Source organism: Arachis stenosperma, chromosome 4 (genome assembly GCF_014773155.1).
Source record: "Arachis stenosperma cultivar V10309 chromosome 4, arast.V10309.gnm1.PFL2, whole genome shotgun sequence".
Taxonomy (NCBI): Eukaryota; Viridiplantae; Streptophyta; class Magnoliopsida; order Fabales; family Fabaceae; genus Arachis; species Arachis stenosperma.
Genome location: NC_080380.1, coordinates 5,510,066 through 5,531,902, shown reverse-complemented (window position 1 = coordinate 5,531,902; position 21,837 = coordinate 5,510,066). Strand labels below are relative to the sequence as shown.

General features: G+C 32.5%; 2 protein-coding genes across 5 annotated transcripts; one reads left to right on the top strand and one right to left on the bottom strand.

Moving 5' to 3' along the window:
• Nucleotides 1–495: 495 nt before the first annotated feature.
• LOC130973590 (RNA pseudouridine synthase 6, chloroplastic) lies at nucleotides 496–5,274 on the top strand. 2 transcript variants are annotated; one of them, XM_057898198.1, is made up of 10 exons: nucleotides 496–632; nucleotides 1,081–1,352; nucleotides 1,465–1,593; nucleotides 1,717–1,971; nucleotides 2,043–2,124; nucleotides 2,446–2,561; nucleotides 2,647–2,701; nucleotides 2,945–3,056; nucleotides 3,826–3,995; nucleotides 4,353–5,274. In XM_057898198.1, exons 2-10 carry the CDS (start codon nucleotides 1,132–1,134, stop codon nucleotides 4,635–4,637), a joined length of 1,425 nt encoding a protein of 474 aa, XP_057754181.1. In that variant the 5' UTR covers nucleotides 496–632; nucleotides 1,081–1,131; the 3' UTR covers nucleotides 4,638–5,274. The 2 variants fall into 2 exon arrangements, with proteins under 2 accessions (XP_057754181.1, XP_057754182.1); XM_057898199.1 differs by lacking the exon at nucleotides 496–632 and having other exon boundaries at nucleotides 1,084–1,352; nucleotides 4,353–4,677; nucleotides 4,791–5,274.
• LOC130973588 (beta-glucosidase 46-like) lies at nucleotides 5,230–9,002 on the bottom strand. 3 transcript variants are annotated; one of them, XM_057898196.1, is made up of 12 exons: nucleotides 8,757–9,002; nucleotides 8,610–8,679; nucleotides 8,339–8,397; nucleotides 8,165–8,240; nucleotides 7,977–8,051; nucleotides 7,353–7,440; nucleotides 6,967–7,219; nucleotides 6,735–6,850; nucleotides 6,221–6,458; nucleotides 6,035–6,137; nucleotides 5,850–5,958; nucleotides 5,230–5,717 (listed from the first exon to the last, which is right to left on the bottom strand). In XM_057898196.1, exons 1-12 carry the CDS (start codon nucleotides 8,880–8,882, stop codon nucleotides 5,495–5,497), a joined length of 1,536 nt encoding a protein of 511 aa, XP_057754179.1. In that variant the 5' UTR covers nucleotides 8,883–9,002; the 3' UTR covers nucleotides 5,230–5,494. The 3 variants fall into 3 exon arrangements, 2 of the variants coding, with proteins under 2 accessions (XP_057754179.1, XP_057754180.1); XM_057898197.1 differs by having other exon boundaries at nucleotides 7,977–8,048; XR_009084197.1 differs by lacking the exon at nucleotides 6,035–6,137.
• Between the last annotated feature and the right edge of the window lie 12,835 nt (nucleotides 9,003–21,837).

The window sequence follows — 21,837 nt, the reverse complement described above, 5'->3', positions numbered from 1 at the left end:
AGATATATAAATATAAATATTTTACTAAAATCTGCTTTTTCATTTTTCTTTCATTTTATTTTTTATCTTTTTATTTGTCCATTTTTATTTTTTATTTTTTTATCAAAGATAAAGAGATTCGAATCTGCAATCTCTTAGGTGAGTATGAGAAGACTATATTATTTGAATTATAACTAGTTGGCTTTGTCTATTTTTAATTTAAAAATATTAAAACCATTTTTTTTATCAACAACAAAATAATATGGCCTAAAATGCTAAAAGAATGTCACTCTCACTATTTTTGAATGTTTAACACCAAAGAACCTACTAAATAAATGGAAAAGGTGAATATAATTGTGAAAAATGGGTCACCCAACTTATAGCTAAACGCATATAATTGGACTAGGTCCAATTAATCTATGGAATTTGGATTGATCAATCTCTGTCTTTTACTGTAACTGGATTATAAATACTGGTTCAATGGTACTTGTCATATCCAATTTCTTATTTGGTGGTCTGCAATCTTAATAGTAAAAACTGACTCAAAGGAGTACAATCACACTTTTTATAGTTCGGAAAAGAGATCAAAAGGAGAGGTTCTTATACTTCCACAACTTTGAAAAACCATCGCTTATTGATTTCCAAAATTTGAGGTCAGTGCCATCTTCATCTTACTTGTATACTTTTTCTCCTTTTTGGTCATTGCTCAATTAATTTTGCGAACCGTACTCTTTCTTTTTCAAACCACATTTATTAATATCAATAATTGAACACAATGTAAAATAAACAAAAACTGTGCCACTGATACTTTAAAGTTTAAGTCAATGAACAGTTTCTAATTCTAAACATTATATCACAAATTCACACATACTAGTATACTACATTTAAAATTCGAATCCAAATATAACGTATCAAAAGAGTTAATAATGTGTCATCTCAACTAGGTCTAGTGTTAATAGACACACAAATATAATTTGTTCGGCCTATACATTATCTAGGCCCATTAATTTTTATGGGCCCAATTGAGACATTTCAGCCCACTTAATAAATGGGCCAACGGTTTTCAATATTGAAAAACCCGCCCCAATTCGAATTGTCCAGAAGAAGTTCAGAAACGGAGAGGAGTAGAGGACGAAGAAGATAAGAAATAGAATGGCGTCAATGTTGCTCGCCGGCGGCTACCGTAGCTTCGCAGGTCCGGCGGCGCGTGCGCTTGTAATCACGCGCGAAGTTCTTAACAAGCACCGCAACAAACACGCAGCTATCTGGCATTGCCGGAGCTCATATAACAGTAGCACGGCACTTGCCGCCGAAACCGAAACCTCGAGAATCGTCGCCGGAAACACAACCGTAGCTTCTTCTTCTTCCAACAGGCATAGTTATCGTTCTCAAGAATCTACGTCGATTCTCCAATAAGTTTCAGCTACCTGTTTTTCTTTGCTCCGTTGCTGAGACTTTGTTTTGGTTTTGGACTTTTGGTTTAAGCTTCCCGAAGTACGATCGGTTGCTTCCGTGTCCGTCGCAGAAAACAACACCGAGAATCGAACACTTAGTGGTATCAAAAGGAGGACTAGTTTTGGAATACATCTGCGAAGCACTGGATCTTCCTCCTTTGTGAGTTTCATTTGGCAGTTAGAAGTTAGTTATATTTTCTGTTATACTGTTCATCTGTTTGAGTTTAATGCAAGCTTTCAGGTTTCATTTCATCTCATTGAATTGTGTTTCGTTACTACGAAGGTTTGTTGCAGACCTGATTAGATTTGGAGCTGTGTACTACGCTCTTGTTTGTCCCCAGCCTCCTCCTACTGCCACGGAGGAGGAGATTAGGATATTCAGGAGAGTCACTGACCCTTTAGTTTTGCGGAAGCGAGAGTCGGTCAAAGGGAAAACACTGCGTGAGGCGCAGAAGACTTTTCGTGTCACTAACGGGGATCAGTTTGTCGAAGAAGGAACGTATTTGCGAGTGCATGTGCATCCCAAGCGCTTCCCTAGGTATACCAAGAATTATCATTTCATTGCAGAGACAATCTAGTGTTTGATATTTTGATAATTTTGTTTTTTAGGTGTTATGAGATTGATTGGAGATCGAGGATCATTGCCGTGGAGGAATCGTATGTAGTTTTGGACAAACCTGCTGGTATATCAGTATGTAATCCCATATCACTCCTAGAAAATTAATTTTGATTTTATCGAATGCTAGGTTCAGTATCCTGTAATTTTTATAACCTGTGTTCATACTCTAATTCAAGTGAGTGAAAGTTGGTTTCTACATTATGCTAATGGGTTCCTTGCTGGCTAGAATTGAATGGGTTGCACTAGATTATAATATGGATGCTCAAATGCTATTAAGATTCTGTGTGATGTGTTTTGAAATTTCTTGGTATCTTTACATGATTAGTTAGTTATTTGATCAAGGTTTCTCTCAATCTCTGTTTTATTTTTATTTATTTATTTAATTTTCGGTAGGTTGGTGGAACTACTGACAACATTGAAGAGAGTTGTGCAACCTTTGCAACTCGTGCCTTGGGATTGACAACCCCTTTGATGACTACCCATCAGATTGACAATTGTACCGAAGGATGGTAGAGTGTTGAAAATAAATACTACCCGATGTCAGTTTGTCATTCTTATTGGCATAGATTTTTATGAACTGTTATTCATGTGCAGTGTGGTATTAGCTAAGACCAAAGAGTTTTGTTCTATCTTTCACGGGAAAATCAGGGTAAGTGTTTGATCCCACTTAGTATCTTATTCTAGAAATAGCCTTAAACCATTTGCAAAGGGAGGCACTCCTATTATGCATGAACTGTTGGGTCTGACGTCTGCCCCATGAGTCCATGACCATGAGATGGGGGCATACGGCTCTTCTGTTTCGGAAGAAAGCCTTTTGCCACAGGTCAATGAGTAAATTAACTGTATCTGACTTCTTTTTTTAGGATGTTACTTTGTGGTTATCTTTTTTCAGGACAAAAAGGTGAGGAAGCTTTATCTTGCTCTTACAGCTTCTCCTTTGACTACTGGTATCATTACCCACTATATGCGTCCTATTCGCATGGCTCCTCGACTTATTTCTGAAGGTAATTAATTGTACAAATTAAAATAAGTGAAGTTTTTTTTTTAATTCCCCGTGTTTCTTTTTCTTAAGGTAATTAATTATACAAACTAGGGCCATGCCTCATGGCATCAGTCTCTCATAAGCATAACTTAAGAGATTAAGATTTGTGTTCGACTGATATTCAATATTTTACCTTGTGAGGAAATAGTTAACAATTGAAGACAGAGTGATATATTCCTGGGCATTCTAAGTATATATATATATAGTCCTGAGTCCTGACCTACTTGCCATAATATGATATACCATGACATTCTTAAGTACTTTGGTAGGTGTGTTGGGCAGTGTGACAACTGGCTGCTTAACCAAACATGTATAATTGATTAATTGTCATGTTCCATGTCCAAGTACAGTTTAAATGGTCTGTGACTCTGTATGTATTAGCTTAGCGTATTGCAAAATCTGCAATATCTTCTTGATAAAGGGGATTGGAGGGTTTGCTGTCCAGTTCTTTGATACCAAAACTACCCTTCTTTCATCTTTCCTCTAACAATTTCTATAAATCTACATATGAAAATAAAATAAATAAAACTACCTACTAATAAGAATTCTACTACCAACTATATAATTAGTTTTTGTAGGGTGTAACACAAACAAAGAAGTGATGTTCCTGTTAATCAATTAGTCATGTATAAATTTGAACCTTCTGCTTGCTATGTGATGTGGTAAAATGTTTTGAAATAAGGGCATTGAATTTATATTCACCCAATCACCCGTTAGTTTATTAAGTGCAGATTTTATCAAGGGATGGCATCGTTGTCAACTTGAGGTCATAGATTGCAGGAAGGTCCCTTGGCCAACTACTAATATTCAAGACAAATATTGTGTTGAAAACTGTGGGTGGCCTTCTCAAGATTATGCATATGAGTGTACCATTAACCTTCTTACTGGTAAAACTCATCAGGTCTGTAGCTGTCCTTTCGTCATTTATATTTTTACTGAAGTATGTTCTTTTGTTGATTTTTTAAGTCTTGAGCTATTATTTTCATTGTTTCACTATCTTTTGCCCTTCACAAGCTGTATGCTGACCAGCTGCCTTTGTTAGGGAAACAATAATTTAGTTTTTACCACTCACAAAAATAATAGTAGAAAATATTGTTGGGTCTGATAGTTGGAGAATATGTTTCTAACATGCAGGCTAATTTTGATACTGTGTCCCCCTCCCTCCTGTTTTTTTCCCTAGATGACTTCGTGTTCCATAATCTTGTATCAAGTATCAAACATAAAGCTACTTTTTGTACTAACTAAATATTTTATGCAGATTCGGGCTCAATTTGCTGCTTGTAAGGCACCACTGATTGGTGATTCTATGTATATGGCAGCTGCAATTGCAGAGATGACTAATCCTGGTCTTAATCCATTTGGTAAATACAATAAAGATTTCAGTAGTGAGTGTGAAAGAGAAACGGCTGTTATAAATTGGATTGCACAGTATGGAAAAGAGCCAAGTGTTGCAATTGGCCTTCAAGCGTATCAAATTTCATGGGACGATGGTGAACACTCTTACAAAGCTGGTTCCCCATGGTGGAGGTGTGCAACTGCTTAAAATGTGTGCTTGAGTTGAGGGATGGGGGATCAACTGCAAGGTTATGTTTCGACTTTCGCCACAAGCTTGAGTTTGCAATTGCTCAAGTTGAAAGCATCCTCCTTTGTTACTGATTCATATTCCTGAAAGACATGGTTTTGTATGCTGATGCAGACATTCAAAAGGCAAAAGAAGACCAGGTGGTCATGGACCAGTGGATGCTGGTGGCTCTTTCTCTGAAGTAAGAATGCAAGGTTTCATAAAGAAAGGAAGGCACCAAGGCAGTTTCTGTTCTCCATCGATAACCCCAAAAATAAGGAAGAAAGGGTAACTTTCATAAGATGGTTCAATTGTCATCCTGGAACAACCACTCTGTTGGGATTCAAATTTTGAATAGGTGAGCCAGCGGATACAGGGTAGTGGCTGTTCCGCTCTCTATTGTGTTTCAGAAACTACCTTCTATTCATGCTCCACAATCAGTTGCGTGTATTTTACTCAACATATTCTACTTCAAATCTCATAATATATATTCCTATGGCCACTCAGTTGTCAAGGGCCGTTTACTACACCCTAGCATCTGATCCTGTGTGATCAATAATACTAATATAAACAGTTTATCAATCCATTTTTCACATGTTAAATTAAAGAGCTTTTTTCATGACCACATTTGTTTATAACTTTATACAAATAATTTTGCTATAGTTACAACATAATAGTAGTGACTGTAGGTATAGGATTTCGGGTAGGACCGTACTATCATAGTGCTGAAACCTTAAGATTTCCTCTCCAGTTAATTAACAAGCCAAAGCTTGCATTGGGGAGCTGAACAAATCTTTGTAACAGTCCTAGTTACTGGAATTCTAGCTAAGCCTCTTTTCTCAATTGATTTCTACCAGTTTTCTGCCCCCATAATTTCTGAAGAATGTTTCTGTTCTATGCTTTGCAATGAAGTCCTTGTACCAATTTGCTGATAATTTTGGAGTTCTCTCCAGCGTAGCTCGATCAACATGATAGAGTCCATATCTTACTGTATACCCTTGTATCCACTCAAAGTTGTCCAGCAAGGACCAGGCAAAATATCCCTTAACATTAGCTCCTTTCCTGGTTACATGGTAATTGGAGAAAAAAAAAGGGTTTAATTTACTTTTTCCTCTGGTATTTCACTGAACCATAACGGATGACAGTGATCAACTAAGTTACTGGATTTCAAAATGCACTTTCGTATAGCTGTACCTTATTGCTTCCAGTAGGGAATCTAAGTGACCTTCCATGTAATCAATTCTGTTGAAATCTTTAAGGTATTGGTCCTTGGTGAAATTTGAGTGACTCATTTGGCCATATCCTACAAAAACATTCAATTTATTTTTTTTTTTTTCAGACAAATGTAGATTCCATTAAAATGTGTGAGTTATGATTACCGTTTTCAGTTAAGAACATTGGAATGTTATTGTATGTGTCTTTTATGTAGGTGACAATTTTCTCCATGCCTTTAGGATTAACATATTGCATATCAAGCGAAGCCTGCATATTATTTTGTAGAAGTTTCAAAATCATGTTGGTGAGAATGGCAATTTTTCATGATCATAAGATCTGAAGATACATACTAGTTTCCCATTGGGACTTGTTTGGTATGATCCCTCGGTTCTGGTGATTCCAAGTCCTTGTTCACATATGGAGAACATGCAGTCCTTAACATAGAAACTTATATAGTGATTGATGCCAATGAAATCCACTCCTTTCTTCAGCTTCTCTTGGTCGTTGCTGGAAAATCTGGGTAATATATTTCCTAGAATCTCTTGCATCTCCTCAGGATATTTTCCAAAGATTATCGGGTCCAAGATCCTGTATATGATGGTTGAGGTTGGATTCATAGTTAATAAAATTGTATGCTTTAGTTTTGAACGAAATCATAGAAGAGTGAAGACCCATTCCCTTTTAAAACCCTATAGATTACAAATAAAACTATAAAATCAACTTTTTTTAGTATTTGAAGGACTCTTGTTGTCTTAAAATAATAAAACCATAGAGCATGTCTCTTTTTTTGTGTTAAGGGTTGTGCTGTTTTTTGTGTAAATGAACAAGTACTGCATTGATTCTTCACATATCATAGAAGGTTACCATTTCGAGTTGAATGATCTTGCTCTTTCTGTGGCCAATTTGTCTTCCGTGGAATTGCTGATGGGTTCATACCAGTCAAGATGCACAGCAATGCCAATTTTACCACCTTGCTCTGCCTGAATATTTCATTCATAAATCATGATATCGTAAGTTTTAGAATTGGTAGAAAAATTTAATGTTGATATTAGTTCTGTTGTTAGTGCATTAGGTGTTGTTTTCACCAAAATAATACCTGGTATTTGGTTCTATAAATCTCAACAGCATCTGCATGAGACAGGATAATATTGTGTACTACCAGAAAAGGTTCCTTCTCTGAATCTCCATGACTGCAATTTCCAAATGGTTTGGAGCAACGACCCGGTGGACCTACTCCTAGACGGTAACCGTATGTTGCAAGGAAATCTGGCTCATTGAAGGTTGCCCAGTACTTTACCCTATCACCAAATGATTTAAAACATAGCTCTGCGAAATACTGAAAATCTTCCCTGCCCAGCATATATTGAAACCCAAGTAAGTAAAATTAGTGTAATTTATTCTATGAAATTCAGCTAACTTTAAATTTTAGTTGTCATTCATATATTGTTTGACAGTCAAGAAGCAAATTAGTTAGATGATTACCGTGATTGGGGACTTAGCCAAGCACCATATCTGTCCTCTAGTTCTTGGGGGGTGTCAAAGTGGAACAATGTTACAAAAGGTTGAATTCCTGTCCATTTGTCAAATTTCAAACGCATTACTATCAAAGTGCTTGGGTCAAATTTTATCCATTTTCTTACGTGTCCAAGCTTAGCACAATATTTAGCGTTTGGTGGAGAGACAGAGACGGAAAGACAGAGACTGAGAGACAGACTAAGAGACAGAGATTGAAATAAATCTCAGTATTCTATTTGGTGTAAAATAGGAGACAGAAATTGAAACGAAGAATAAAACTCTAATTTAATTTGCACAAAAGGTAAAATTGGAATTCATTAATTGAAATGAGAGTATTTTAGGTATAAAATGTTATTAAAATTTCAGTTTTCATCTCTAAAAATTTTAGTCCTCTTTATCATTACTTTTTTGAAAGTATTGAAATACTGAAATTTTGGAGACAGGAACAGAAATTTTAGTATCAATCTTTGAACCAACAAATATGATACTGAGTCTCAGTCTCTCAGTTCCTGTCTCAATACCTCAAAACAAATATGAGTTATGACTTATGAGATTTATGTTGAATCAAAATGAGAAAAAAAAATGGTAAACCTTTGACTAGCAAAGCGTCTATTAGCTTGTTATAGTAGTTCACGCCAGCCCAATTTATTTCTCCAAATCTTCCTTCTGCCACAAATGATAAATCCAATCAAACCACCTTCAAAGTCAACATTAGGACTTGTTTATTGACTTTAAGCAATTGATAATGTCTAGTAATTTAGAGTGGCAAAGAAACGTACTCGGAAGAACTCTTGCCCATGAAATTGAGAATCTATAGCTATTGACTTTCATGGCTTCCATTAGATCAATATCCCCCTGTCCAAAGCCACGTTGCATTAATGTTATGCTAACAAAAACTGCTATTGCTTCTTGATTATATGAGCTAGTATTTCAAAACTTTGAATGTATATTACCAGGTAGCGATGGTATTGGTCAACGGCAATATCTCCATTACTTCTATCAACAGTCGTACCTAGAAATATTTTTAAAAACACAAAAATAAAAGGAGTAATCAGAGAAGCAGAACCAGGATGTTTATTAGAAAACAGGGCATTTAGACATTTAATATAATAAATATATGTGTGTGTAAAATAACGGTCAAATATAGAGAGAGACCATGTTATTGAGTAACATTAAGAAATTAAAGGAGATGAGATGACACAAAACATAGTTAGAAGTTAGGACCTGGTGATTGGTGAAGGAAGACATCAAAGATGTTTGGTCCTTTTCCATCACTCAAATAAGCACCTTCATACTGTATATGATCAAGAAATAAGTAAAACGTTTAATCCTATTATAAAGTGTAATCAATTATTATCATCACATACATACCTGGTAAGCAGAAGAAGAAGTCCCAAAGAGGAAATTAGAGGGTAAAGGAGATTGATCCAACCCCTTTGATGAGAGAAGACAATGCATGATCACCATAACAATCAGAGATAGAAGAGCCATTGCCATTGCAACAATATGTATGTAAGTGTTTGGTTACGCCTGGTATTGTCTACTAACATATTTATATTAGTTATAATATGGTTTATATTAATTATTTAGAAGATAAATGAGAGACAGAGTCAATATCATAAGGCCGGACACTACAACAGTTTCATCACTTTTATTCAACAATAAACAAACAAATAAACAATTATTTTAGTAAGATCATTACAGATATTAATTCAAAAGTCATGATGCTATAAACCGTTCAAATACTATGTATGGGGTCAACGTTCAAACAATCTCCAATATAAATTCTTTCATAAATACTTTTCCAAGAATTAAAATGTTTAATTTGATAACTTCGAAGAACTTTTCAAGTTAAAATATAGACTTTGCCCTCTAATTAAGCATCTCTCCATCACTCATACTTTTGTGGAGATAGAAAGAGTGAGAATGCGTAACGAAGAATTTTCAAAGATAAAAGGAGCTTATACTTGCTAACAAGATATAATTCAAATAACATAGTCTCTTTAGACTTATTTAGAGGTAGTGAATTCGAGTTTCACTCCTAATTTTGGATAAAAATAAAATAAAAAAGGAGCCTATACTCATGAATCATGAATCATCCACTTAAGGACTAATTTAAATAGTTCTAAAAGACTTATCTTGTCAATAATAAGAGAGTCCTACTTGACGTCTTCCACGCTGACAGTTAACGGAACACTTTAATAAACGTTTGCCATATTAGTGAAGGAGATGACGGAAGGAATGAAGGTGGCTATATTGGTTATTTTTTGAAGACAAATTCGATTAATTTTATTTTTTAAGGATGAAAATATAAATTAAAATATCTTTTAATAACGATTTTAACTATTAACTCGAGTAACAATACAAATACAAATTTTACTCTTTATATTGACGCGTGTAATAACATTGAATCGAGTAACTTAATTGAAATTTAGCTACATATGACTTGTACATGTAACAACGGTGTTTTGTTGTCAATATAAGAATAAAAATCCATTTATATTTTTATGTAAATATTTTATTTACCTTTTCTTTAGCATAATCATACATGAAAAATGATCTTTATTTGAAACCTACAATTCAGTGCTATGATATATCTTTGGGCATATGGAAATGGTAAAATGACAAAATTTTAATTGTGTTTTAGGTTTTAGGGTACGATTAAATTGTTTTTTTTTTTAAATAGATATTTATCTCATACTTAGTTACTATAAGATTGATAATAATATTATCTCAAGATATAATGAAATCTAAGAATGTCTTAATTAGTAATAGTAAAAAATATTCAACCAAGATCTAAGTATTATTTGATAATATTGAGTCTATTTCATCATTTATTGTTCTTTCAAAAAAGCAGAATCCCTTGAAGCCATAGTCTCTTTGAACGTTTGAGGATCACCCTCTATATTCATTACAATAGAAATCTTGTTTGTCACAAAATTCCTAGTTCCTTCTACTATAAAGGTGATAGCTTGAGAAGAAATAAAATATAGACCTAAGTCCTTTTCTTTTCTTACTCTTAAGCTCTTCTTTGGTTCAATCAACTTTTTATTACTTAGATGTTTTTTTTTATTTTGATTATTTATTTCTTGTGAAATATTAGTATTATTTTAGAAATATTTTGGATTAGAAGTTGAATCATTGATAAATTTATTTTCAATAAATTCTACCTCTATTGATTCAACAACTACATTAGACATTAAGTCTAATATTCTATATGCTTTAGAATTTTGAGCATATCCTATAAAAGTGCATTTTATGCCTTTTGACCCCAATTTGATTCTCTTTTGATCAGGAACTCGATAAAAGGCTAAACACCCCCACACTTTAAGATAATTCAAATTAGGTTTCCTTCCTTTCCAAATTTTATAAAGAGAAACATTTATATGTCTTGATGATATCCTATTATAGATATGACATGATGCCAATAATGCTTCACTCCACAAATTGTAAGACAATTTTGTATTTAATAACATTGAATTAACCATATCTACTAAGGTACGATTTTTTTTCTTTCCGCCAAACCATTTTGTTGCGGAGTATATAGAGCGAAAGATTCATGCACAATACCATGTAATTTACAAAAGTGATCAAATTCATTAGAAAAATATTCTCCACCTCGATCACTACAAAAAACTTTTATTTTCTTATCATGCATTTTTTCTACTTTCATTTTATATTTTTTTTAAACATTTCAAAAATTTCATCTTTATTTCTAAGCAAATACACATAAGTAAATCTAGAACAATTGTCAATAAAAATTATAAAATATCCTTTTTTTTCTCTAGTGATCGGTATTGTCATTCACATTTGACAAAGTGAAAGTTAAAGACATTGCATGTGATCATATATATACACACACAAAAATTAACTATCAAAATTATTCATTATGTATTTGTGTAAAAATATATATAATTTAACTTAATTTTTAGTATATATTTTATATTTCTATGTATATTTTCTATTAATAATATATATTACAAACGTCTCAAATTTTTATAAATATATTTTATATTTCTATGTATATTTTCTATTAATAATATATATATATTACAAACGTCTCATCTTTTTATAAATTTTTTAAATTGAATTATTCTATTTGTTTCTATAATTTTATTAAATTTATAATTTGATTTCTATATTTTTTTAATTGAGTATTTATACTATTTTTAATTTTATAATTAAATTTTTTCTAGTGTAAAAAATGTTAGAATTAATTGAATATTTATTCGTAAATTAAAGGCATTCATAATTAAAAATTTAATTAGATATTTAACCATATGTATTTTGAAAGAAATATTATATTAATTTTAATGTTTTGATATAAAAATAAACTAATTATAAAATTAAAAATAATATAAAGATCTAATTAAAAAATTAATAAAATTATAGAAATTAAGAAGGTAATTAAACCATTGCTTACAATGCATCTCAAAATAAAAAGTTAGTGTTATAAAAACAAAATTTTTAATGCAAAAGTTTTAATTAAATGTTAATTTATAAATATTTTCTATATTTTTAGAATAGCAAAAAACCATTTTTTCATTATGAATTGGTGAGAATTATAGAGGAATTTTTCACGTCAAAGTATATATGCTTTATATCAACTTGACATATATAGTTACTTAACTAGTAAATAGCTTAGTCTAATAGCGTTGGGACCATCTAGCAAAAACATATATATATATATATATATCACTCTAAACAGCTAGATAAATACTAATATTGACGGTGTCCAAAAAATTTTAAACTATATCTTGTTAATTTTTATGAGTTGTCAAATCAAATAATTAGAATTATTTTTTTTCACTTGCAAAACAATTTTTGTTTAAAAAACTTTTCCTGAGTTATAATTTAAATGAATCCAGTTTAGGTAGGTAACTTATTCTTTTCAATATTAATCAAAATATTTTATTAAATTATAAATTTTGAGAATTGCAATATATATTTTATATTTGCTCTTGCATATAAAAATTTGGGTTGATTATAGTTAGATACTTATATAGTAATGCGATCAATTATTTAGCAAAAAAATTAAGTTATTGGATGATTGATTCAAATAGTAGATAACTATAGTTGAATTGTTTGTGCTTAATATAATTAAAATGTAAAATATGTGGATGCTTCGATAAAAATAGTGCAATGATATAAAAAATATCAGTAATTTAATACAAAAATAAAAATAAAGTGATAAAGATGTATCCAACCATATTTTTTTTATTTTATCTATTATTTCTAACTATATTAATAAAGGAAGTGAGGGAAAACAATTTTAATTGATTATATTTTACTATTTTAATTACAGTAATAATAAATGAGTACTCTGCCATAGTAAAAATGTAAAAAAAATTAATTAGGTGGTTTTTCATATTTAAAAGTGAATTTGTATATTTATATTAATAATATTTTAAAATATAAATTTTTGTTAACTATAGTAATAATAAATCTTGACATTTTTCCTGTTTAAAAAAATATTTGCATCCATAATACGTTTTCATAATTTTAGAATCATTAAAACAATCAATAAAAGAAGTATTAGTATTTATTTATATGATTAAATAAATTTAATTATATAATCTAATTATATATAAGTTCTTTTGTACATAGATTAAGAAAACGAAAAATAAAATAGATTTTTGAAACAAATTTAATGAAAGATGAGAAACATACCAAAAAAATATTTTAAATAGTTAATTTCACATTTATATAATAATTAATTAATCTAATTTTTTAATTTAATTAAAATATTTTTTAAACGTTATCATTGTTAATCGAATTAAACATCTATATAATAAAAGAGATTAATTATTTAATTTTTTTGTATAATAAATAAATTAATTCTTTCAATAAATATATACTAATTTTTTTATAAACAAACTACATATAAATACAATAAAATAGATTATGTATATGACTTGTGCTAAGATAGATTATACACTAAAATCTAATAATATAACTAAATGTTACTTAATTAGCATTTGTTGTTTGCATAATTATAATATAAACTATTTTTATTAAAATTTTAATTTTTTGAAATCTATAAGTGTAACAACATTTATTTAAATATATAAATATAATAAATTTTATATTTAGGTAAAATATAATAACAAATTCAACATTTGGCCCCATGTAGCGTTGGTCTTACACTAAAAAAATTAATAATGTCTAATTTATTTAAAAAACATAAAATAAATGGATCTTAGCATATAATTTTTTTAATAGATGTTAATATGAGTTATAAAAATAAGAAGATTATTTAGCATCTATAAATATAGGTTAGAACAATTTTATATATTGGATAATAAATTTTTATATACAAAAGTTTTTTAAATAAAAAGTAACAACTATTAATATTAATGGATATGTACTAACAAATTTTTATAATGGATCAATATTTGATCCGCGCGTAGCGCGAATTTTATACTAATCTGCTTAACAGCTAGATAAATATTAGTATTGACGAAATCCAAAATATTTTGAGCTATATCTTGTTGGACTAATTTTTTTGAGTGGTCAAGTTCAATAATTAGAATTATTTTTTTCTCTTGCAAAACAATTTTCTTTTTTAAAAAACTTTTATCGAGTTATAATTTAAATGAATCCAATTTAAGTAGGTAACTTCTTTTTAATATTAATCTAAATATTTTATTAAATTATGAATTTTGAACTCTAATAGGAGTAAAAGAATAATTTTATAATAAAAAAATTAACTAATTAACTAACTAATAATTAATTTTTTATACCATTCAATTTAAATTTTAAAACAACTTGAAAAAAAAACTTACAATTCTCGTATCAAAAGTTTGGTCACTGTGGCCCACTGAGAATATTTATTTTGGTTATATTTGTTGTTCTCTTGTCACATCACTCTTTGTTGTTATGATAATTTTTTTAATTTTTTGTTTTTATGTTGTTGTGGTTGATGCATAATTAGTTAATTACTTTACCACTCATATTTTTCCCTATGCACATTTTAATGTTTTGTAACAAACGTTTTTAACAATATATATAATTATTCTATATATATCAAAATAATATAACCAATTTAGCATAGGTTGTAACTTTTGAAGGTTAACAAGTAATTATTATTATTATTATTATTATTATTATTATTATTATTATTATTATTATTATTATTATTATTATTATCCGAAGTAAACAAATGTTATTATTCCTTTGAAATTATACTAACTAGAAGTAATTTTCTTTTGGGATTAAATTAAAGAAGCACGCAGTAATAATGACTATATATCTTCCGCATTTTAAATAATAACTATTTTATATTTAATTTAGGTGAAGACTCACATGCAATTAGATGATAATTCAGTCAAATTTATTAAATTATATAACGGTTCTTAAATATCAACTTTACATGAAGAACTGCATGTGAGTTTTCACTTTTAATTTATTAGACATTTAGATATGTGGCTCACATTTTAAAATTTTTTTAATTAAATATGAAGTGCTAGCTACACTTTTTATTTAGAATTAATTATAACAAGATATAACTCAAATGACATAGTCTCTCCATACTCATTTAGAGGTCGTGGGTTCGAGTCACACTCCTAACTTTAGATAAAAATAAAACAAAAAGGAGCCTATACTTATGAATCATGATCCTCTATTGCCTCATTAATTATTTTAGAGGTTTAACCATTACTCGCCTTACATACACACATAAAAGAATAGGCAATTTGTTCTCTAATTCACGATCATTTGGCGTGATTTGAGAAAAATTGAAGAGTCCAGCTTCACGAATGAAGCAATTTCTCTGTCCTTCTTTGATTCTTTCATTCTCTTCAATCAGATCTGGAATTGTCTTCCTCGATCAGATATGAAATTCTCTTTTTCGATTGTTCTCCTCTCATTCTTCATCTCTTTGTCTATTTTTTTTCTTGTTCTCTTTTGAACTCGCACAACAGTGTTTGATGAGAGCTTCGTTAATTCACCTTTCTTCACGGTGGCGTAACGAGTATTCTGATCAACGAGATTGAGAGAGAAAGGTTGCGAGCCAATTGGTGAAACTTGCATATATGGATGAGAAATCAGGAAGCGGATCTGGATCTGGAAGTGTTGGCGCGATGGATGCTTAGCAGTTTGTGGCATTTTTCAGTCAAGTTGCACAGATCTAGAGTCATCTCAACAAGGCAAATCTGAATCAAGACCTTTCAAGTCCTTACTACATTTTGTTGTCTGAAAATCCAAGTATACCTATTACCAATGTCACACTTACCGGTTCAAATTATAGTGCCTGGAGCAAAGCCATGATGAACGCACATTATTCGAAGAATAAATTCGAATTTGTTGATGGCACCATTCCTAAGCCTGAGAAAACAAATTTTAAGGCGTGACAACGTTGTAACACGTATGTAGTAGCTTGGATTAATCTCTCCCTGAGCTCTGACATATATCAGAGTGTTTTATGGAATAATATAGCTTATGATTTGTGGAACAATCTTAGGCATCAGTACTACCAAGGAGACAGGTTTAGAGTAGTTGAGTTAAATGAGGAGATTTATGCGCTCAAATAGGGAGATATGTCCGTTACCGCCTATTTTGCTAGGCTTAAGAACCTTTGGAAAGAGGTTGATGATTTTAGATCGATTCCTGGATGTGACTGCGTTTAAGTGTGAGTGCGGTTTAGGCGTAGTAAGGCAGCAAAGGGAAGAAGATAGAGTCATAAAGTTTCTTCGAGGTATTGGAGAACAGTATTCAACTGTTAAGTCTCAAGTGATGCTAATGGATGAATTGCTTAGTGTAAACAAAATTCTGTCCATGATTACTCAGTAGGAGAGGCAACTCTTCAGTTTTGATAATGCTTTAGACACAAAAATTTTGGTAAGCTCCTCAGGCTCTTCTTCTCAGAATAAAGTGAAAGGAAAAGGCAAAAGAAACAGAAGTCAATCTAACAAAGGGCGAAACAAGTTGCAATATACTCATTGTGGAAAGAGTGGACACACGGTGGATAATTGCTACAAGAAGCATGGTTATCCACCAAACTTCAAGCCTCGGTTTGATAAGAAAAGTCCCGTTCTTAATTGTATGAAAGCAGCTGATGCTTCTGAGGATGATAATGACAATCTTAGTGTTCATCAACTGGTAAGGAATGAACCGAACATTAATGATTTTACTTTAGAGCAAAGAGAAGTGCTTCTAGCATTGCTAAACGGTCAAGATCAATCTCATTCTTATAGCATTAGCTAGATTTCAGCCAAAAATAATCTTTCACCTCACAAAGGTAGAATGGTGCATATTTTGCATTTTGAATCTGATGTCATGGCTCTAAACATTTCAACTCAGAAACACAAGTCTTGGGTTATAGACACTGGTGCTACGGACCATGTGTCATATTCCTTGGAAGATTTTCAAAATTATTTCAAGATAGATCCTATTGTTGTTATATTACCCAATGGTGCTCTCACAACAAGCTGCATTATAGGAACCATTGTGTTTTCTGATGATCTTTACCTCACAAATGCATTGTTCATCCCTACCTTCAATTTCAAACTCATTTCAGTTTTAAAGCTCACTGCATCATTGCATTGTAAAATGAGTTTTACTGACAAAGATTGTGAGATCCAAGATCTGCACACTTTGAGGATGATTGGTGCAGCTAGTAATGTTGATGGTCTTTACATTCTGCACAAGGAAATGAAGACTCTCCCTCATATCACAGCAATTTTTCGCAACCACATTCCAGGCTCCTTGTGGCATGCTAGACTAGGGCATCCATCATATGATAGGTTCGTTGCATTACAAAAGTATTTTGAATTCATTGATTGTACAAAAAGTGAAACACCTTGTCATTCATGTCATTTAGGTAAACAAAAGAGATCACCATTTTCTGTTAGTTTAAATGTAGTAGCCACTGTGTTTGACATTCTTCATATTGACATTTTGGGGACCTGTATCCATTCCCTCCTTTACTGGAAAACGTTATTTCCTCACTATAGTGGATGACTGTTCTAGTTTCACTTAGATTTTATTTATGAAAACTAAGGCAGAATCTTCACAATTAGTTAAGGACTTTGTTGTTTTTGCTAAAACTCAAATTTGTGCAAAGGTTAAAACAATTCACACAGATAATGGCCCTGAGTTCTTAATGCCTACATTTTACAGCTCTACTGGTATTACACACCAAAGAACTTGTGTGGAGACGCCATAACAGAATGGGATTTTTGAGCGTAAGCATCAGCACATTCTTGTTGTGGCTCGTGCTTTCATGACTCATGCTCATTTGCCAAAATCATTTTGGAATTATAGTGTTGGGCATGCAGTTTATCTGATAGATAGACTATGCACTCCTTTTTTGAAAAATAAATCTCCTAATCAAGTTCTCTACAAGTGTCTACCAGATATTTTAAATCTAAAAGTCTTTGATTGCTTAGCCTATGCTAGCACTCTTAATAGACACAGAGGTAAACTAGATCCAAGAGCCAAGAAATGTCTGCATCTTGGATTCAGGGAGGGTACAAAGGGCTATCTATTATTCGATTTGCAAACTCGAGAAATTTTTCTATCTCAAGATGTGCAGTTTTATGAAAATTGTTTTCCTTATTGTCACAAATCAGATTCCAACAACAAAGTCACTTCTAACTTTCCATCCAACACATCTCATCACTTTTTTGCATGGTAATAAAATTCAAGTTCTAAATCAGAATAATTCCAACCCTCAGGATGATGTGAGTCAGCAGAATTTAAATATTCAAATTAATGAAGCATCTCATGATTTAAGTGATAGTGAGGATATCTTGCCTTATGCAGAAATTCATGATCATGTAGACACAGGTTCTGCATCAACATCTGCATCACATGAGGAATCACCAAATTCTTCTCATGTCCTTTGTCAAATTGTGCTTGAAATTGCTGGAGTAAGGAGATCTACTAGGCAAACTAGAGCTCCTGTATATTTGGCAGACTATGAATGTAAGACCACCAACACTACCTCATCCAATTCGCAGCTCATTACTCAAAGGTATCCAATCTCAAATGTTTTGTCCTACTCTAAACTTTCTCCTATGCATTTTGCATTCTTTCTTGCTATTCAAATTTTGGAGCCCAAAAGCTATGAGGATGCTATAACTCAAGTTTGTTGGCAAGAGGCTATTCAAGCTGAATTACTTGCTTTGGAGGAAAACAAGACATGGAAGCCAACCTCCTTGTCATTTGGTAAGAAAGCAATTGGTTGCAAATGGGTGTTTCGTACCAAATATCACCCTGACGAAACGGTTGAAAGGCACAAGGCCAGGCTTGTTGCCAAGGGTTTCACCCAAGTAGCTGGTATTGACTACAAAGACACCTTTAGTCCTGTAATAAAGCTGGGAACATTGAGAATTGTGTTGGCTGTTGCATCAGTCAAGGGCTGGCATCTCAAACAAATTGATGTAAACACAGCCTTCTTGCATGGAGAACTTGAAGAGGAGGTTTATATGCAGGTTCCCCCAGGCTTAGAAGCTTCATCAGGGCAGGTTTGCAAGCTTGAGAAGTCCTTGTATGGACTGAAACAAGCAAGCAAATAATGGAACTACAAACTAAAATCTGTCTTACTGAAGATGAATTACACTCAATGCAAATCAGATTATAGTTTATTTACCAAACATACTTTCCTGGGATTTACAGCAATTCTTGTGTATGTGGATGACTTGATATTGGCAAGTGATGATCTAAATTAAATTGAAGCAGTCAAAAGAATTCTTCATGACAGATTCAAAATCAAAGACATAGGGAATTTAAAATATTTCCTTGGGTTGGAAGTAGCAAGATCAGAAAATGGAATTGCTTTGTATCAAAGAAAGTATGTCCTTGATCTGCTCAAAGAAACTGGATTTGAAGGTTGTAAACCTGCCACTACTCCCATTGACTATGGAGCAAAACTCAGCAAAGGTGTTGGGGAATTGCTTCATGATTCTACTTAGTATAGAAGAATCATTGGCAAACTTCTGTACTTGTCTAATACCAGACTTGACATTAGCTATGCAATTGGCAAGCTAAGTCAGTTTTTGGATTATGCTACCAATGAACATCTAAAGGCAGCTCATCGAGTGCTGCGCTACATGAAGGATCTCCAGCTGCAAGCCTCTTCTTCTCGGCAAAGTCAGATTTGCGTCTCACTGGCTTCTCACATTCTGATTGGCTGGGGTGCCCTGATTCCTGCAGATTTACTTCTGCATACTGTTTCTACCTAGGACCTTCGTTGGTAACGTGGAAAAGCAAGAAATAACTCACATTTGCAGCCCCTTCTTGTGAAGCTGAATATCGAGCATTGGCATTGGCAACCCGAGAAGCTCAGTGGTTAAGCTATGTTCTTCATGATCTTGGTGTTCTAATCCAAAAACCAATCAACATATACTGCGACAGCAATTCAGCAATTTATATTGTAAAATCTGGTTAATTAATGACTAATTAACCCATAAACTAAAGTATATTCTAGAAAAGGAGAAATGAGGTTTTTATGGTTTTATGTGATAGAGAAATTTAAAATGAAAATTTTGACACCAATTTTAAAGAAATCGGCTCAAGATTGGGCCAAACCGGGCCATCCGGACCCATGTTGGGTCCAAGGGCCCAGCCAAGCTCTCATTTAATAAGAGAGATCAGCTCTCTCCCTCCCCAAAACAAACACACACGCTGAACACAAAGGGAAAATGGGGGAAAGATCAAAACCCTTGCTCCTATTCACTTCCAACTTCCAATGATCATAACTTTTGATCCAGAGTTTTGATTGACGCACCGTTTGCTACCATGTAACCGCGGTGTCAAGCTTTACGAAGCCCATAAGGTTGTGCAAGAGGTAAGCCACGTTTCACCTCTGTTCTTCCAGCCTTGATTTTCGAATTTCATGGGCAAAAGTGTTGAATTTGTGAGCTTCTTTGTGTTATAGGATCTAATTAACTTGAAATGAAGGCTTGTTCTTGCTCCCTTGATCCTTGGGTAAGGTAAGAAATCTTAAACCCTAGTAAAAATGTTGAATTTGAGGTATTGGGTATTGAGTTATTGTGTTTTGGTGTGATATTGTGGCTTAGGCATTATATATATGTGTATTGTGTAAGAACCACAATTAATCGAACTGGTTAATTAAGTGGTTATATTGCCCAAATTTGATTACGAAAATTTAGAATGGGAATTTGAAGTTTTAAACATCATTTTAGGACTCAGTGGGTCTTTTTGAGTCAGAAAATGTGTTTTCTGCAAAAAACCGTGAAAAGCTGCGAACCGGCAGTCGAACCGATTGAACCGGTTCAAGTTTCCCCGATACTGCGTGAGAAAAAGTAGAGATAGTAAAAAACCTTAGAAACACAGTAGAAATGGAAAACCAGGCGTTAATTTTAAAGGTTTGGCCCGAAGTTGGGCCAAACGGGCTAAAAATGCTAACGCGTTGAGTCGGGCCCAAGTTGGGCCCAAATCCAACATATATAAAGGTTCATTTAATGAACCCTAACCTCATAAGCACACACACACTTCAGAAATTGAGAAAGGGAGGAGAGGAAGAAGAAAACCCTAATCACCTCAATCTTCCCAAGCTCGTATCTTGAGCTATAGAGCTCCGATTTGCATGTCGTCAGTGACTATGCGTTCCTTGCGAAGAGCTCTATAAAACCTATCCAAGAAAATCTAGAGGTAAGCTCTAAATCTCCCCATTTCTTCTCTCCAAAATTTCGGGTACCTAGAATTTTTGAGTAAGTGAGTTTTTGTGATTCTTGATGTTTAGGTTCACTCTAATCCTTGCTTAGCTTTGGGTTTTGCCATCCAAATCTGTTGGGAAAGGTAAGAGTCTTTAATCTCTTGTGAACTTTTGATTTATGTTGAGCCCCTAGGTTGATTTTGTGGTGATTTATATGTATATAGCTTGATTATTGTGAGTTTGGAGCTTGTTGGTGCTTGTTGGAGCTATATTGGTGGTTGGATTTTGATTGAAAGCTCATTTGGTTTAAATTGGGAATTGGCCAAGGTATAGTTTTGATTTCCTCTATGTAGTATATAATATTCATGGACACTTAGGCTAGTGACCCCTAGGATATGATTGGATTTGAATGGTTGTTGAATTGTTAGATGTGGTTGTATGATGATGTTTGATGAAATGATGATTAATAGTGATATGATGAGAATAAATGAATTGTGAAGTTGAGAAGTGAATTACGTTGATAATTATGATTTTGGTGTTGATTGATTGGTAATGTAGTCGGAAATTGTTAACGAAGTTTGATATATGAGATATATTGATATGGATGTTGTGGATGAGGAAAAGTGAAGAAAAATGTGGTAATTTTGGTGTGATACGACATAGAGGGTTGATTTTGATGAAAGGTGGAGTTTGGGACTGGTTTGGTTTGGTTTGGTTTTGGTTGTGTTTTGCAAAGCAATTGTGAAAGTTGTGATTTTGGGTAAAAGTAGAATTTTTGTGAATTTTTTTATCATAACTTTTGCCACGATTTTTAAAATTGGTTGAAATTTG

Bases quoted from the DNA above. Each gene is read 5' to 3' on its own strand.
- LOC130973590 (XM_057898198.1), top strand. From the start codon at position 1,132: ATGGCGTCAATGTTGCTCGCCGGCGGCTACCGTAGCTTCGCAGGTCCG. The intron at 1,972-2,042 runs GTATACCAAGAA...TTTGTTTTTTAG, and splicing joins CATCCCAAGCGCTTCCCTAG to GTGTTATGAGATTGATTGGA. The intron at 2,562-2,646 runs GTAGAGTGTTGA...ATTCATGTGCAG, and splicing joins GACAATTGTACCGAAGGATG to TGTGGTATTAGCTAAGACCA.
- LOC130973588 (XM_057898196.1), bottom strand. From the start codon at position 8,882: ATGGCAATGGCTCTTCTATCTCTGATTGTTATGGTGATCATGCATTGT. The intron at 8,241-8,338 runs GTAATATACATT...GGCTTTGGACAG, and splicing joins ACCAATACCATCGCTACCTG to GGGGATATTGATCTAATGGA. The intron at 6,138-6,220 runs GTATGTATCTTC...AATAATATGCAG, and splicing joins CAAGTCCCAATGGGAAACTA to GCTTCGCTTGATATGCAATA.